The 12,661-nt window shown below is 47.3% G+C and overlaps 1 protein-coding gene across 1 annotated transcript; it reads left to right on the forward strand.

Annotated features, from left to right (window-relative positions):
* Window positions 1-3,898: 3,898 nt before the first annotated feature.
* Window positions 3,899-11,613, forward strand: GNPNAT1 (glucosamine-phosphate N-acetyltransferase 1). The gene is made up of 5 exons (XM_056852088.1): window positions 3,899-4,082; window positions 6,765-6,827; window positions 8,564-8,691; window positions 10,520-10,581; window positions 11,440-11,613. The coding sequence occupies exons 1-5, from the start codon at window positions 3,911-3,913 to the stop codon at window positions 11,585-11,587; spliced, it is 573 nt and encodes a 190-aa protein (XP_056708066.1). The 5' UTR covers window positions 3,899-3,910; the 3' UTR covers window positions 11,588-11,613.
* Window positions 11,614-12,661: the final 1,048 nt, after the last annotated feature.

Consider the following 12,661-nt stretch of genomic DNA (forward strand, 5'->3'; position numbering starts at 1 on the left):
AGCATCCTGTCTCACACAGTGGCCAAGGCCCATCTAGTCCAGCATCCTGTCTCACACAGTGGCCAACCAGCTCCTCTGGAGGGCCAACAACAGGGCATAGAGGCCAAGGCCTTCCCCTGATGTTGCCTCCTGGCACTGGGATTCGGAGGCTGACTGCCTCTGAATGTGGAGGTTTCCTTTAGGCCCCATGGCTAGTAGGCACTGATAGACCTCTCCTCTATGAACCTGTCTAATCCAGTGGCCCCTTAAAGACTGGTTTCTCTTCAGATTGTATAAATCTTTCCCCTTCTACTAAAGACTAACATTTATTTCAGTATGAGCTTTCATGGGGCCCATCCCACTTCATCAGACAGATAAGCAAGATCGTACTTGGAAATTTTTACGAGGTCAGGTTGGAGGGTAGTCAAAGCATCTGCCTTGTCTTGGCATATTCTGCTTGTCAGGTATCCCTCTAAAATGTTTCAAGGTATGCTGTGGGTGTCGTGCAGATGTATTCTTTAGAGAGCCACGTGCAGCTGGGATAGCAAAAGAGGCTTGTGACACCCTAAACCAAGGCTCCCCAACATGGTGCCCGCCAGTACATCCTTTGGTGCCTGCCAAGCTTTTTAGAAAGTGGGTGGGGCCATTGTAAAACAGGCCTTGTTCAAATGAAAGGGTTTTCCACTGAAAAACTGCCACGCATGCAGGCTTTCTTTAGGCAGTGTGTGGTTCCATTTCCCCTTCAGGTTCTCCCCAGGAGATGTGAGGAGGGAGGTATTCATTCAGCTCCACCTCCTGCGGCAGCCATTTTGGGGTGGCATTCACCACCTCTTTTCAAAATTCCAAATGTGTCTGCAGAATGAAAAAGGTTGGGGACTCCCGCCTTAAAGACCAACAAACATATTTTGGTAGCCACTTTGGTGAACTTTTGCAAGACCCCCAGAGGTTCACAAGGTATGGGGAGAAAGTGGCTTATAGGAAGAAGAAGAGTTGGCTTTTATATGCTGACTTTCCCTCCCACTTAAGGAAGAATCAAACTGGCTTACAATCTCCTTCCCTTTTCCACAACAGGCACCCTGTGAGATAGTGGGGCTGAGAGAGTTCGGAGAGAGCTGTGACTAGCCCAAGGTCACCCAGCTGGCTTCATGTATAGGAGCGGGGGAACAAATCCAGTTCACCAGATTAGCCTCCGCCGCTTATGTGGAGGAGTGGGGAATCAAACCCGGTTCTCCAGATCAGAGTCCACTGCTCCAAACCACTGCTCTTAACCACTACACCACGCTGGTGCTGAGGAAATTTAAAAAACACGATAAAATCTAAACTTCAGCGGCACAATAACTACTGAAATAATAAAAAAATGGCAAAATAAAACAGTCAGAGATGGACAATAGATTGGGCAGCAGTCATTTAAGCAAGTGCAAAAGCAGTAATAATATCAAAAGCGTTGTGGGGGGGGGGAATTCCACCTGGCACTTAAAATAAAAGAACGTGGCAGAGAGCATTCCCCAGTAGGGTGTTGCCACCGAATAAGGCTATGCCTCTAGTTGCTACCTGCTTAACTTCTGCAGGCGTGGACTCCAGACAAGGATCTTAATCCTTTCCTCCTCTTGTGAGAGAGAAGCTAATTTCTGAGCTCCTGAAGCCTGTCAGTTGTAGAAATCATGATTGCCTCAGCTTTGGAGATTGGCATAAGGAGGAAGTGGCCCCAGGCAAAGTGGGAAAGATCCAAGAAACCATCAGCTGCATCCTGGTTGGCTTTCTCCACCTTTTCCAGCAAACATTTCCTTTCTATTTGTTTAATTGTTATTGATCGACTGAAGCGCAGTGAGTTGCCGTGTGTTAAAGCGGAACTCAGATGCTTGTATTGCAGAGGTGGTAGAGTGCAAATGTATGCTCTCTGGTAGGGGTCCACAAAGTTTGACTTTAGGCAGATTTTAGCTGTGGTTGCTTTGGCATTTTGCTTTCCCGGAGGGCTGTTTGCCCTAGACCAGGGCGTCTTCAGTAGGTGAACTGTGCTTCTTCCTCCTGTGGGGAGGGAAACTGCCCCATGGAGAGTATTTATTTATGAGAGCCAGGGTGGTGTAGTGGTTAAGAGTAGTGGTTTGGAGTGGTGGACTCTAATCTGGAGAACCGGGTTTGATTCCCCACTCCTCCACATGAAGCCAGCTGGGTGACCTTGGGCTAGTCACAGTTCTCTCAGCCCCACCTACCTCACAGGGTGTCTGTTGTGGGGAAGGGAAGGTGATTGTAAGCCGGTTTCTTAAGTGGTAGAGAAAGTCAGCATATAAAAACCAAGTCTTCTTTTTCTTTTATTCACTTGTGCCCAGCCTTTCTCCACAGCAGGGAGCCAAAGGGGCTTACATTGCTCTCTGTTCTTCCATTTTACCCTCACAACAACCCTGTGAGGTAGGTGCGGCTGAAAGCATGTAACTGGCCCCAATTTACCCAGTGAGCTTTTGCAGCCAGATGGGGATTCGAACCTAGGTCTCCCAGCTACCAGTCCAACAATCTTAGCCACTACACCACACTGGCTCTCAGTTGGGGGGGGGGGGGGTCAGAGAATCTGTGTTGAGAGTGCAACTGAATGAGTATATGGAACCTGGCAAAAAATTGGACCAGGGCCTTTATCTTAAAAGGCGTATTGAACTTAGAACATTTGTTTAAACCTGCGTTCAAAGAACCAGTCTGACGAAAAAGTAAACACTAATTTGTATTGACTTTTTGCTACGTCGCAGACGACGGGGTAAGCTACCGCTCTGTGATCATTGTATTGCTGGGTTTGTGCCTTTATTGTATGTTAAGTTTTTCCTTTTAATGTGGAGCTAAGGAAGAAATAGGCAGGGGGACAAATTCAGGTACAGTTGAAAGGGAATTGGAATAGCAGAGGAGGGAGAGGAAAATCAAGTAGCAGGACCATGTGAAAGCCCCCCCATATTTATTTAAAGGATATCTTGTATTTATGCTGAGCTTTGACCAGCCTGGCAAGCTTAGGGCAAGGGAGCCAGGCCAAGGAAAGGTGAACTGGATGTTTGGGGGGAGGCGGCGGAAGTAAATCCCACCCTTAAAGGCAAAAAGGGGAACGGTCATATGTTTCCCCCAAAGAATCTCATGTGAACAGAGGTTCATAGAATCATAGAGTTGGAAGGGACCACCAGGGTCATCTAGTCCAACCCTCTGAACAATGCAGGAAATTCACAACTACCTCCCCCACAACACCTCCAGTGACCCCTTCTCCATGCTCAGAAGATGGCCAAGATGCCCTCCCTCTAATCATCTGCTTAAGGTCATAGAATCAGCATCGCTCACAGATGGTCATCTCTTCTTAAAAACCTCCAGGGAAGGAGAGTTTACCTCCTCCTGAGGAAGCCTGTTCCACTGTGGATTTCAGGTTGTTGAATCTATTACACATTTTGGTTTGTGATTTCCTGCAAGATGCATGCTGAGCAAAGAGCTAATAGTTTAGCTCTGCTTGTTTGCTACCTTCCCAGCCTGCTGTGCGGATTAGCATCCGTTAAACCTCTTTTCAGGATCTGACAAAAGGACCACAGAAACAGTTGCAGAATTCATCTCGTGGGCACTAAAACACTGCACTGAAGTCCTGAAACTATCCTGGCGAGGGTTGCCAGCCTCCAGATGGGAGCTGGGAATCTCCCGGAATTACAACTAATCTCCAGACTACATAAACCACTTATTTATTTATTTATTTAAACATTTATTCCACTTCTGGAGAAAACGGCTGCTTTGGAACATGGACTGCATGGTATTGTATCCTACCGAGGTCCTTCCCCTTCCTAAACTCCACTCTCCCAGGCTCTGCCCTCAAATCTCTAGGTATTTCCGAGCCCAAAGGTTGGCATTTTCCAGGCAGTGGCTGTTTGAGCAAAGGTGTGTCTTTGGATTTCAGGAGGCCCGTTGCCGCAGTCCCGCGGCCATGATGCCCGTAGCAACAATCAAGGCCGACAGCGTGCCCCTGTATGACCCCCGCCTGCTTCATGAGTTGGACTGGAGCCAGAGCATCGTGACCTTCTGTCCCCCCATTTCTCCGGCAGACCCCGGCGAGGGTTTAGTTTTGAGACCTCTCTGCATTGGTGACATCAACAGAGGTACAGTTCCAATCGAGTTCATGTTCTGATTCTTTTTTTTTTAACTGAGCTAAATGAAAGTGGTAAGTTTTGTAGGATTCTGCCCAAGGAATTTAGTGACCTTCTGTTATGAAAATTCTGTCTGTTAGAGCATCAGAAGGGCTCTGCTGGATCAGACCAGTGGTCCATCTAGTCCAGCATCCCACCTCCCACAGTGGCCAACCAGTTCCTTTGGAGGGCCAACATACCGGGCATACAGGCTGAGGCCTTCCTGTGGTGTTGCCTCCTGGCATTAGGTTTCAGAGGTTGACTGCCTCTGAATGTGGAGGTTCCCTTTTGTCACCATGGCTAGCAGCCACTGAGGGACCTCTCCTCCATGAGATCTATCCTGTTTCTGCTTGGCAGGCATGTTGGCAAATTCAGTGTGAGCTAGAGAAATAGGAATAGCATCCAGAGACACCAGGAAGAGTTTTAAGATATTTTATTGGATCAGCCATAATGATGGGGGAAAGGAAGCTTTTGAATGTCACAGAACTCTCCTCCAGCCTGGAAGCGTCCTGTGAAAACTGCTTGATATTAACGGATCAGCCCACTAAATCATGCTAGGATTGTGAGTGAAAGAACGAGGTTTTAGGACTAAGTGTCTGGATTGAGTAGCAGAGATGACCGTGGCTCCATCTGATCTGTCTCCTCTCTCCATCATCTCAGCCAGGGAAAGGTCCTTCCTGACACCTTTGACCTGTGATCCTTTCAGGTGAAGATGTTTGGGCACAGACCCAGGACTTGTGCATGCAGAACATGCGCTCTACCACTGAGCCAGCACTGTCCATTCTGCTTCCATCCTGCTTGGAACCATCCGGTGTGGTGTAGTGGTTAAGAGCGGTGGACTCCAATCTGGAGAACTGGGTTTGATTCCCCACTCCTCCACATGAGTGGCGGAGGCTAATCTGGTAAACTGGGTTGGTTTCCCCACTCCTACAGCTGGGTGACCTTGGGCTAGTTACAGTTCTCTCTGAGCTCTCTCAGCCCCACTAACCTCACAAGGTGTCTTGTTGTGGGGTGAGGAATGGAAGGAGACTGTAAGCTGGTTTGATTCTCCTTAAAAGGTAGAGAAAATCGGTGTATAAAAACCTACTCTTCTTCATCATCTTGGGTTCTCAGTTTGGCTTTACCAAATCCTCCCTTGATTTTACCTACACTCAAGAGAATATGTTGTTGACTTTACCTTTGGCGGTTTTCAGACCAAAAGCTTAGGGTTGGATCCTGCCAGATGTTTTGCTGGAAGGGGGGCTCCTTTTTGACCCCCCCCCCCCGTTATGCTAGCGATTATGAGATGTGCATGAACAAAAATCCAGCCAGGCCAGGGCTGTAGTGAAGACAGCACCAGCGGAAAAGCTGGTCGGCTCCATCCTTCATTCTTGGGATGGATAGCCCTGATTTGAGGACGCAAATCGTAAATGTTTGCCTAGCTTCGTCCAGATAACCTTTAACAGAATTTTTTTTCTTGCCAGACTATTTCTGCTGGTTAGAAATCCATAAATTTAAAGGAACTTACTTATTGGCAAGGTGCTTTAGACTCAGCTGAGGGGGATGCAATTACATTATTGCAGCAGAACTCAGTTCCCATTTTGTACGGATCAAGTAGACTCCCTCGCCCACGTTTGTTTTAGCCCGTTCACAAAAGGATACTGCACAAAATAAACCTATTACTCCCCGGATAGTAATGACACTTTCTGAGAAGCAGATACTGTGTTATCTTCTGTCAAGTAGATCGGCGAATTGTGTGAGAGATGCGGCAACTTTTCTCTTTATAGTGTCATGGAAAAAATAATTTTCAACATCCTCCTTTTTTAAAAAAAAGTGTGAAATGGCTAGTGGCTGTTAAATCTAGGGAAAGGGTAGTGTAGCCCTGATTAGAGCGTCATGCTGATCTGGCCAAGCGCCTCCCTGTGTGCAGAATAGCTCTGTGTCCTTTGCTAGCGTGCCAACTCCATAGTTGCAAGGGCTGCTGGATCACTGCCATGCAAACTGAGCATGTGCCACTCCTTTGCCCGGCAGGTTGCAGCCCAGCTCAAGGGAGAGGCTGAGCTTGTTCCAAGTTATTTTGGGGGAACTCCTGCGCCTCGCGTGTTTCATGTTTACATCGGTCGTGTGAGACAAGTTCGGGGAAGAGCAGGGTGGGCCTCTGTGGTTTGTGGGGGATTTGTCTGTGAGTTTATTTCACCGTGCATTGGAGTTTCATTGTCCTTGGAAGACCCAGTGGGAAAGGCACTGTCTCCCAGGTCCTCTTCAAAGGCCCCTCAACACCCGTGCTGTTGCTTTGGTCGTGTATCACAGCCAGTCACAGCAGTGCGCGTGCTGTAGGTTGTGAGGCTGTTTGCGAAACACATCTGGAGTGGTGGTTTGGAGCGGTGGACTCTGATCTGGAGAACCGGGTTTGATTCCCCACTCCTCCACTTGAGCAAGTGGGGGCAGAGGCTAATCTGGTGAACTGGATTTGTTTCCCCGCTTCTACACACAAAGCCAGCTGGGTGACCTTGGGCTAGTCACAGCTCTCTCAGCCCCACCTACCTCACTGGGTGTCTGTTATGGAGAAGGGAAGGCGATTGCAAGCCAGTTTGAGTCTCCCTTAAGTGGTAGAGAAAGTCAGCATATAAAAACCAACTCTTCTTCTACTTCTAAAAACCATCTTTTCTCTTACAGGCTTTTTAAAAGTCCTGGGTCAGCTGACGGAAACTGGAGCTGTCAGCCCGGAGCAATTCACCAGTGAGTGCATTTTGTCTTTTACCGTTTGGGGAGAAGTAAGGGGGAAGCTGCCGATTCCACAGGATCTGTTGGGTTGGTGTGCTGCAGCCCGAGGAACGAGAGAGCCTCATGCCACCTTCCAAACTGGCCCTAAATTTTCATGGTCCAGATCCCACGTGGTCAGTTTCAAGCGACGACTGTCACACAAGGAGACCTTGCCGAGATCCTCAGGGAGAGCCCCAAGAGGTCAACGCCAGGGAAGTCTTTTCTTCTCACCTGTCCTTGGCCAACCTGCCGGCTTCTCTGCCTTGTTGGATCTTGCTGAACATTCCTATGAGGAAAGGTTGAAGAGTCTGGGACTTTTCAGTTTAGAAAAGAGATCATAGAATCATAAAGTTAGGGGTCATCTAGTCCAACCCCCTGCACAAGGCAGGAAATTCACAACTACATCTCCCCCACACACACCCCGTGACCCCTACTCCATACCCAGAAGATGACCAAAATAAAGCCCTCCAGGATTCCTGACCAACCTCGCCTGGAGGAAAATTGCTTCCTGACCCCAAAGTGGCGATCAGTATTTCCCTGGGCATGTAAAAAAGGGCCATGAGAGCCAAACACTGACGCAACCCTTCCTACCCCTCTCAGGATCTGCCTAAGTTCACAGAATCACCCTTGCTGACAGATGACCATCTAGCCTCTACTGAAAACCTCCAAAGAAGGAGAGCCCACCACCTCCCGAGGAAGCCTTTTCCACTGAGGAACCGCTCTAACTGTCAGAAAGTTCTTCCTAATGTTTAGACAGAAACTCTTTTGATTTAATTTCAACCCGTTGGTTCTGGTCTCACCTTTTGGGGCAACAGAAAACAACTCTATGCTATCTTCTATATGACAGCCCTTCAAGTACTTGAAGATGGCCATCATATCCCCTCTCAGTCATCTCTCCAGGCTAAGCATAATAATAATCAATTTTATTTATATCCCACCCTACCCTGGTAGAACCAGGCTCAGGGTGGCTAACATCAGTATCATACTGAGCTCTTTCAACCTTTCCTCATATGACTTGGTTTCTGGAGATGGCTGGGGGGTGGGGGGAAACGACACATGCTAGAGGTTTATAAAATTATGCATGGGGTAAAGAGAGTGGGCAGAGATAACTTTTTCTCCCTCTCTGAAAATACTAGAACTCGAGGGCATCCACTTCTAGGGGAATGCCAGGGGATATGGTGACAGCATTGGTGTCTTTAAAAGGGGATCAGAAAGATTCATAGAGGATACATCTGTCAGTGGCTACTAGCTCTGGTGAATAAAGGGAACATCCACATCTGAATCCCAGTGCCAGGAGGCATCACCAGGGGAAGGCCTTGGCCTCTAGGCCCTGTTGTTGGTCCTCCAGAGGAACTGGTCGGCCACTGTGCGAGATAGGATGCTGGACTGGATGGACCCCTGGTCTGATCCAGCAGGGCTTTTCTTATGTTGTTATGAAGGCCTTGGCCTCTATGCCCTGTTGTTGGCCCCCAAGAGGAACTGGTTGGTCTATGTGTGAGACAGGATGCTGGACTAGATGGACCACCAATCTGATCCAGCAGGGCTCTTCTGATGTTCTTATGGGAACGGCACACTCCAGTTGCTTCTTGAGGGCTCCTCATATGCTGCTTAGGTGCAGCGAGATACCCTCTGAGTAGCCAAAGGTGGCAGTGCTGCCAGGAAGGAGCATACTATGTGCGTTACCAAGGTTGTCCCCGATCCTGTATCCACAGAAACCTTTGAACACATGAAGCGTTCCGGAGACTACTATGTGACGGTGGTGGAAGATACAACTGTAGGCCAGATTGTGGCTACTGCAACTTTAGTTATAGAACATAAATTCACTCATTCGTGTGCAAAGGTATGTATGGTGTGGTGAAATCCAGGTGTAGTCACAGAGAAGTGCTGGGGCTTTCTGTGTGTGTGTTCAGTGCCATCAAGTTGCTTCTGACTCATGGCGACCCTATGAATGAATGACCTCCCAAACACCCTATTGTTGACAGCCTTGCTCAGGTCTTGCAAACTGAGGGCCATGGCTGAGAGCCAACGTGGTATAGTGGATAAGAACGGTGGTTTGGAGCAGTGGACTCTGATCTGGTGGGGTTTGACTCCCCACTCCCCCGCATGAGCGGTGGACGCTAATCTGGTGAACTGGATTTGTTTCCCTGCTCCTACACATGAAGCCAGCTGGGTAACCTTGGGCTAGTCATACTCTCTCAGCCCCACCTACCTTAAATGGTCTTCCTTAAATGGCAGAGAAAGTCAGCGTATAAAAACGAACTCTTCTTCCTTGATTTAGTCAGTCCATCTCAGGTTGGGTCTTCCTCTTTTCTTCCTGCCTTCCACTTTTCCTAGCATTATAGTCTTTTTCAGTGACGCTTGTCTTTTATCAAATCAAATTGATTAATACAGTCAATGACCAGCATGTCTTTTCGCAATATGACCAAAGTACAATAGCCTCAGTTCAGTCACTTTAGCTTCTAGGGAGAGTTCAGGCTTTGATTCAATACTACTCCTCGCCAATTATGTTACGGCAATAAACTCCAGATGTGTCTGGATCTCCAGGGGGTTGGCACTCCAGGTTCTAGTGTTGACTGAGTGGCCAGGGCTGTGTTGATAGTCACGACCAGGTTCCTGCTCGTGGGATGGCAAAGGGTTGTGTCCCGCTGCTCCACCCTCCATGGCATCCTAAGATCCACAGGGCAGGGCGACAGCCTCCCTTAGGCTGGGAGAAGCCACCCCTGTGTGGGGAAGAAGAGTTGATTTTTATATGCCGACTTTCTCTACCACTTAAAGAAGAATCAAAGCGGCTTACAATTACCTTCCCTTCCCCTCCCCACAACAGACACCCTGCGGGGTAGGTGGGACTGAGAGCTCTAAGAGAGCTGAGACTAGCCCAAGGTCACTCAGCTGGCTTCATGTGGAGGAGTAGAGAAACCAACCTGGTTCACTAGAGACTGCTGCTCATGTGGAGGATTGGGGAATCAAACCCGGTTCTCCAGATTAGAGACCATCGCTCTTAACCACTACACCATTCTGGCTCTCGAATGGTGTGATACAACCCGTTTCCCACCCAAGCTGCTTCCAGTCCCTCCCCATGTTAGGGATGTCAGTTTTATTTTTAAAAAGCACTAGTTTAAACTACTAAACCTGCAATTGTTGGAACATCAGGTACAGGGAGGGGAACTGAGACAGCCTCTTTTTTCTCTGCTGGCTTTCCACAGCAGATTCCCCTGCTCATCCCTGGTCTTGTGCCAGCATGGTGTAGTGGTTAGAGTGTCAGACCAGGATCCTGGGAGACCCAGGTTCAAATCCCTGCTCCACCATGGAAGGTGGGTGAGTGACCTTGGGCCAGTCACACACTGTCAGCCTTGCCTACCTTGCAGGGTGATAGAGAGGAGAAAGAGGAAGCATGAGGAACAATATAAGCCGCTTTGAGCCCCCACTGGCAGGGTATAAATGAAGTAAATAAATAAATGATACAGAAATGTATAACTGGTAAATGCATGCTTATCATTTTAATGTTTAATAATTTAAATTCCTACCACAAGGGTTTTTCTGTGTTTGCATCAGTGGATTCTGTGTGTGTTTTCTCTGAAAAAAAGCCCCATTAAGTTCCCTGGGACTTCATGTGCCCTTGCTGTCTTAGATTTGCCCTTACTGAACACGGCTGACTCTCATTTCCACAGAGGGGAAGAATAGAAGATGTTGTCGTAAGTGGGGAGTGTCGAGGAAAGCAGCTTGGGAAACTGTAAGTATCTCTTGACAGCTGTCATTGCTGACTCCCAGGGAGGTCAAGGTCCTGTGGTCCAATTAAAAGTGGGTTTCCTGGTCCAGAAAACAGCATTACTACTACTTTCTCTGACCTGGATGGCCCCAGCAAGCCTGATCTCAGAAGCCACGCAACGTCAGCTCTGTTTAGTACTTAGATGGGAGACCCCCAAGGAATACCAGGGTCATTATGCTGAGAAAGGCAACAGCAAACCACCTCTGTTGAGGGCTGTTTTATGCTTCCCATTTTACATTTCCTGCTTTAAAAATATTATGCTGGTGACTATTACTTTATTTAAGCCTGCTTCCTATGTCTTGCATTCTTGCTGGTTGTAACCGCTGACAATTTTGTGCTTGGTCTTATAGTAGAAGTGTGGGTTAGGCGTTTACCTTGTGATCCTCCTTGAGGAAGGTATTTGAAGAGGTGGTTAAATTTTTTTCCTAAATAAATAAAACCTCAGGGGCTTTTTAGGCCAGAATGCTCCTCTTTGCGTTCCCCAGGAATACAAGTGTAATAACAAAAACATAAAATAATTTTAGTGTCTGGCTGGAAAGCATAAAAGGCAACTTAAAACTGGCCGTTCCCTCCATTTTCCTTCTGGATGCTCAGTCTGCATCGAGCTTTCCAGCCCTTTTCAGGATAGCTTCTGTGAATTTCCCGCCTGCTTCAAAGGCTCAGCCCGCTTCCTGTGTCTAAGGCTGTGTCACAGCGCTGACATGTAGAGATTGTGATTTTGCACCTGCCTCTGGCAAAGGCTCAAGCCCCTCTTGTGAGACCGTTCTTGTAAAAACCTTTCTTTTTCAAAGCACTAACTTCTTTTTTCCCTCCTCTCTTTAGATTGACATCCACTCTTACATTGCTAAGCAAGAGGCTGAATTGTTACAAAATCACGCTGGAGTGCCTGCCAAAAAATGTCGCTTTTTATCAAAAATTTGGATATTCAGTTTCTGAAGAAAACTACATGTATCAGAGGTTCTTCAACTGAAGAGCTGCCGGCTGTAATCTCTTGCGACAGACTGACTGCTGGTGGGGGGAGCCGTGCGGCCGTCTTTATTCTCTTTGCGGGAAACAAATATTTACTGTAAATGGAGCAATCGCCTCGGAAAACGGGACAACAATTACTGAAATGCTGCAGACGGATTCTTATTAGGTTTCTTTTCAGACAGCAAAACCTATTTTTCCTACCGTCCATACTATGTGACTCTTTTGTTAACAGGGAGTGGATGAATATTATGAAGGGAGATGGTTTTCTAAACCAAAGGGGGTCTATATTTTTACCTGATGCATTTTCTTGCCTTGTATTTTTCTAAAGTTTTTGTGCTGCTTTTTCTGGGCGGCCAAACAGTTCTGATGGGTTTGGACCAACTGGTGCGATTTCTCTCACTTAGAAATTGCTAAATGCCAGCTCTTCGGCACGCTTGACCGTTACTACTATTGTCATTCACGTACCTCATTATTTCACATGCCCTAGAAGAGTCTTGGAGCAATTTCCCTGCTGGGGTAACTTGTGCAATCGGTTCTGTTTTAGTCAAAATTAATAAGAGTTTAAGACACCGGCTTAATACCTCAGACACCCCCACGGGTAATGCCTACAGCAAACCTGGATATGCAAACCGCTTTTCAGCTGATTTTAGGAACAGGATGTGGTAACCCTTGTCCCTGCTTAAAGGCAGAGAATTCCCAGTGCATTCTCTCTCTCACACACCCCTTACCTGCTTGAATGTGGTGGTGTTTATGTTTGTAGGTGAAAGATTCTGCCATGTTTGGCGCATGCTACATATCCAAAATCCTGCTCTCAGGAGCTTGACAGGATTAGGCACTTTGGGTTTACATAAAACGTTTTTAGCACTTTTTCTCATTAGTTGACAATAAATGTATGACAAGCCCACCTGCCATACTATTTTCAGGGCATTGTGAATAAAGGAAGGCTATTATGAAAAAGTTTAGAAAATAATAATGAGGCTTCACTACCCCACAGAGGGCTATTTTCAGCTGGGAGAGGTGTTCCATTTCATTGTGGTACTTAACTTGCTCAGAAAAGTTTGTTCTATTTATTCAA

This window comes from Euleptes europaea, chromosome 6 (assembly GCF_029931775.1).
Source record: "Euleptes europaea isolate rEulEur1 chromosome 6, rEulEur1.hap1, whole genome shotgun sequence".
In the NCBI taxonomy this organism is placed as follows: Eukaryota; Metazoa; Chordata; class Lepidosauria; order Squamata; family Sphaerodactylidae; genus Euleptes; species Euleptes europaea.

Bases quoted from the DNA above. Each gene is read 5' to 3' on its own strand.
- GNPNAT1 (XM_056852088.1), top strand. From the start codon at position 3,911: ATGATGCCCGTAGCAACAATCAAGGCCGACAGCGTGCCCCTGTATGAC. The intron at 4,083-6,764 runs GTACAGTTCCAA...TTTCTCTTACAG, and splicing joins CATTGGTGACATCAACAGAG to GCTTTTTAAAAGTCCTGGGT. The intron at 10,582-11,439 runs GTAAGTATCTCT...TCCTCTCTTTAG, and splicing joins GGAAAGCAGCTTGGGAAACT to ATTGACATCCACTCTTACAT.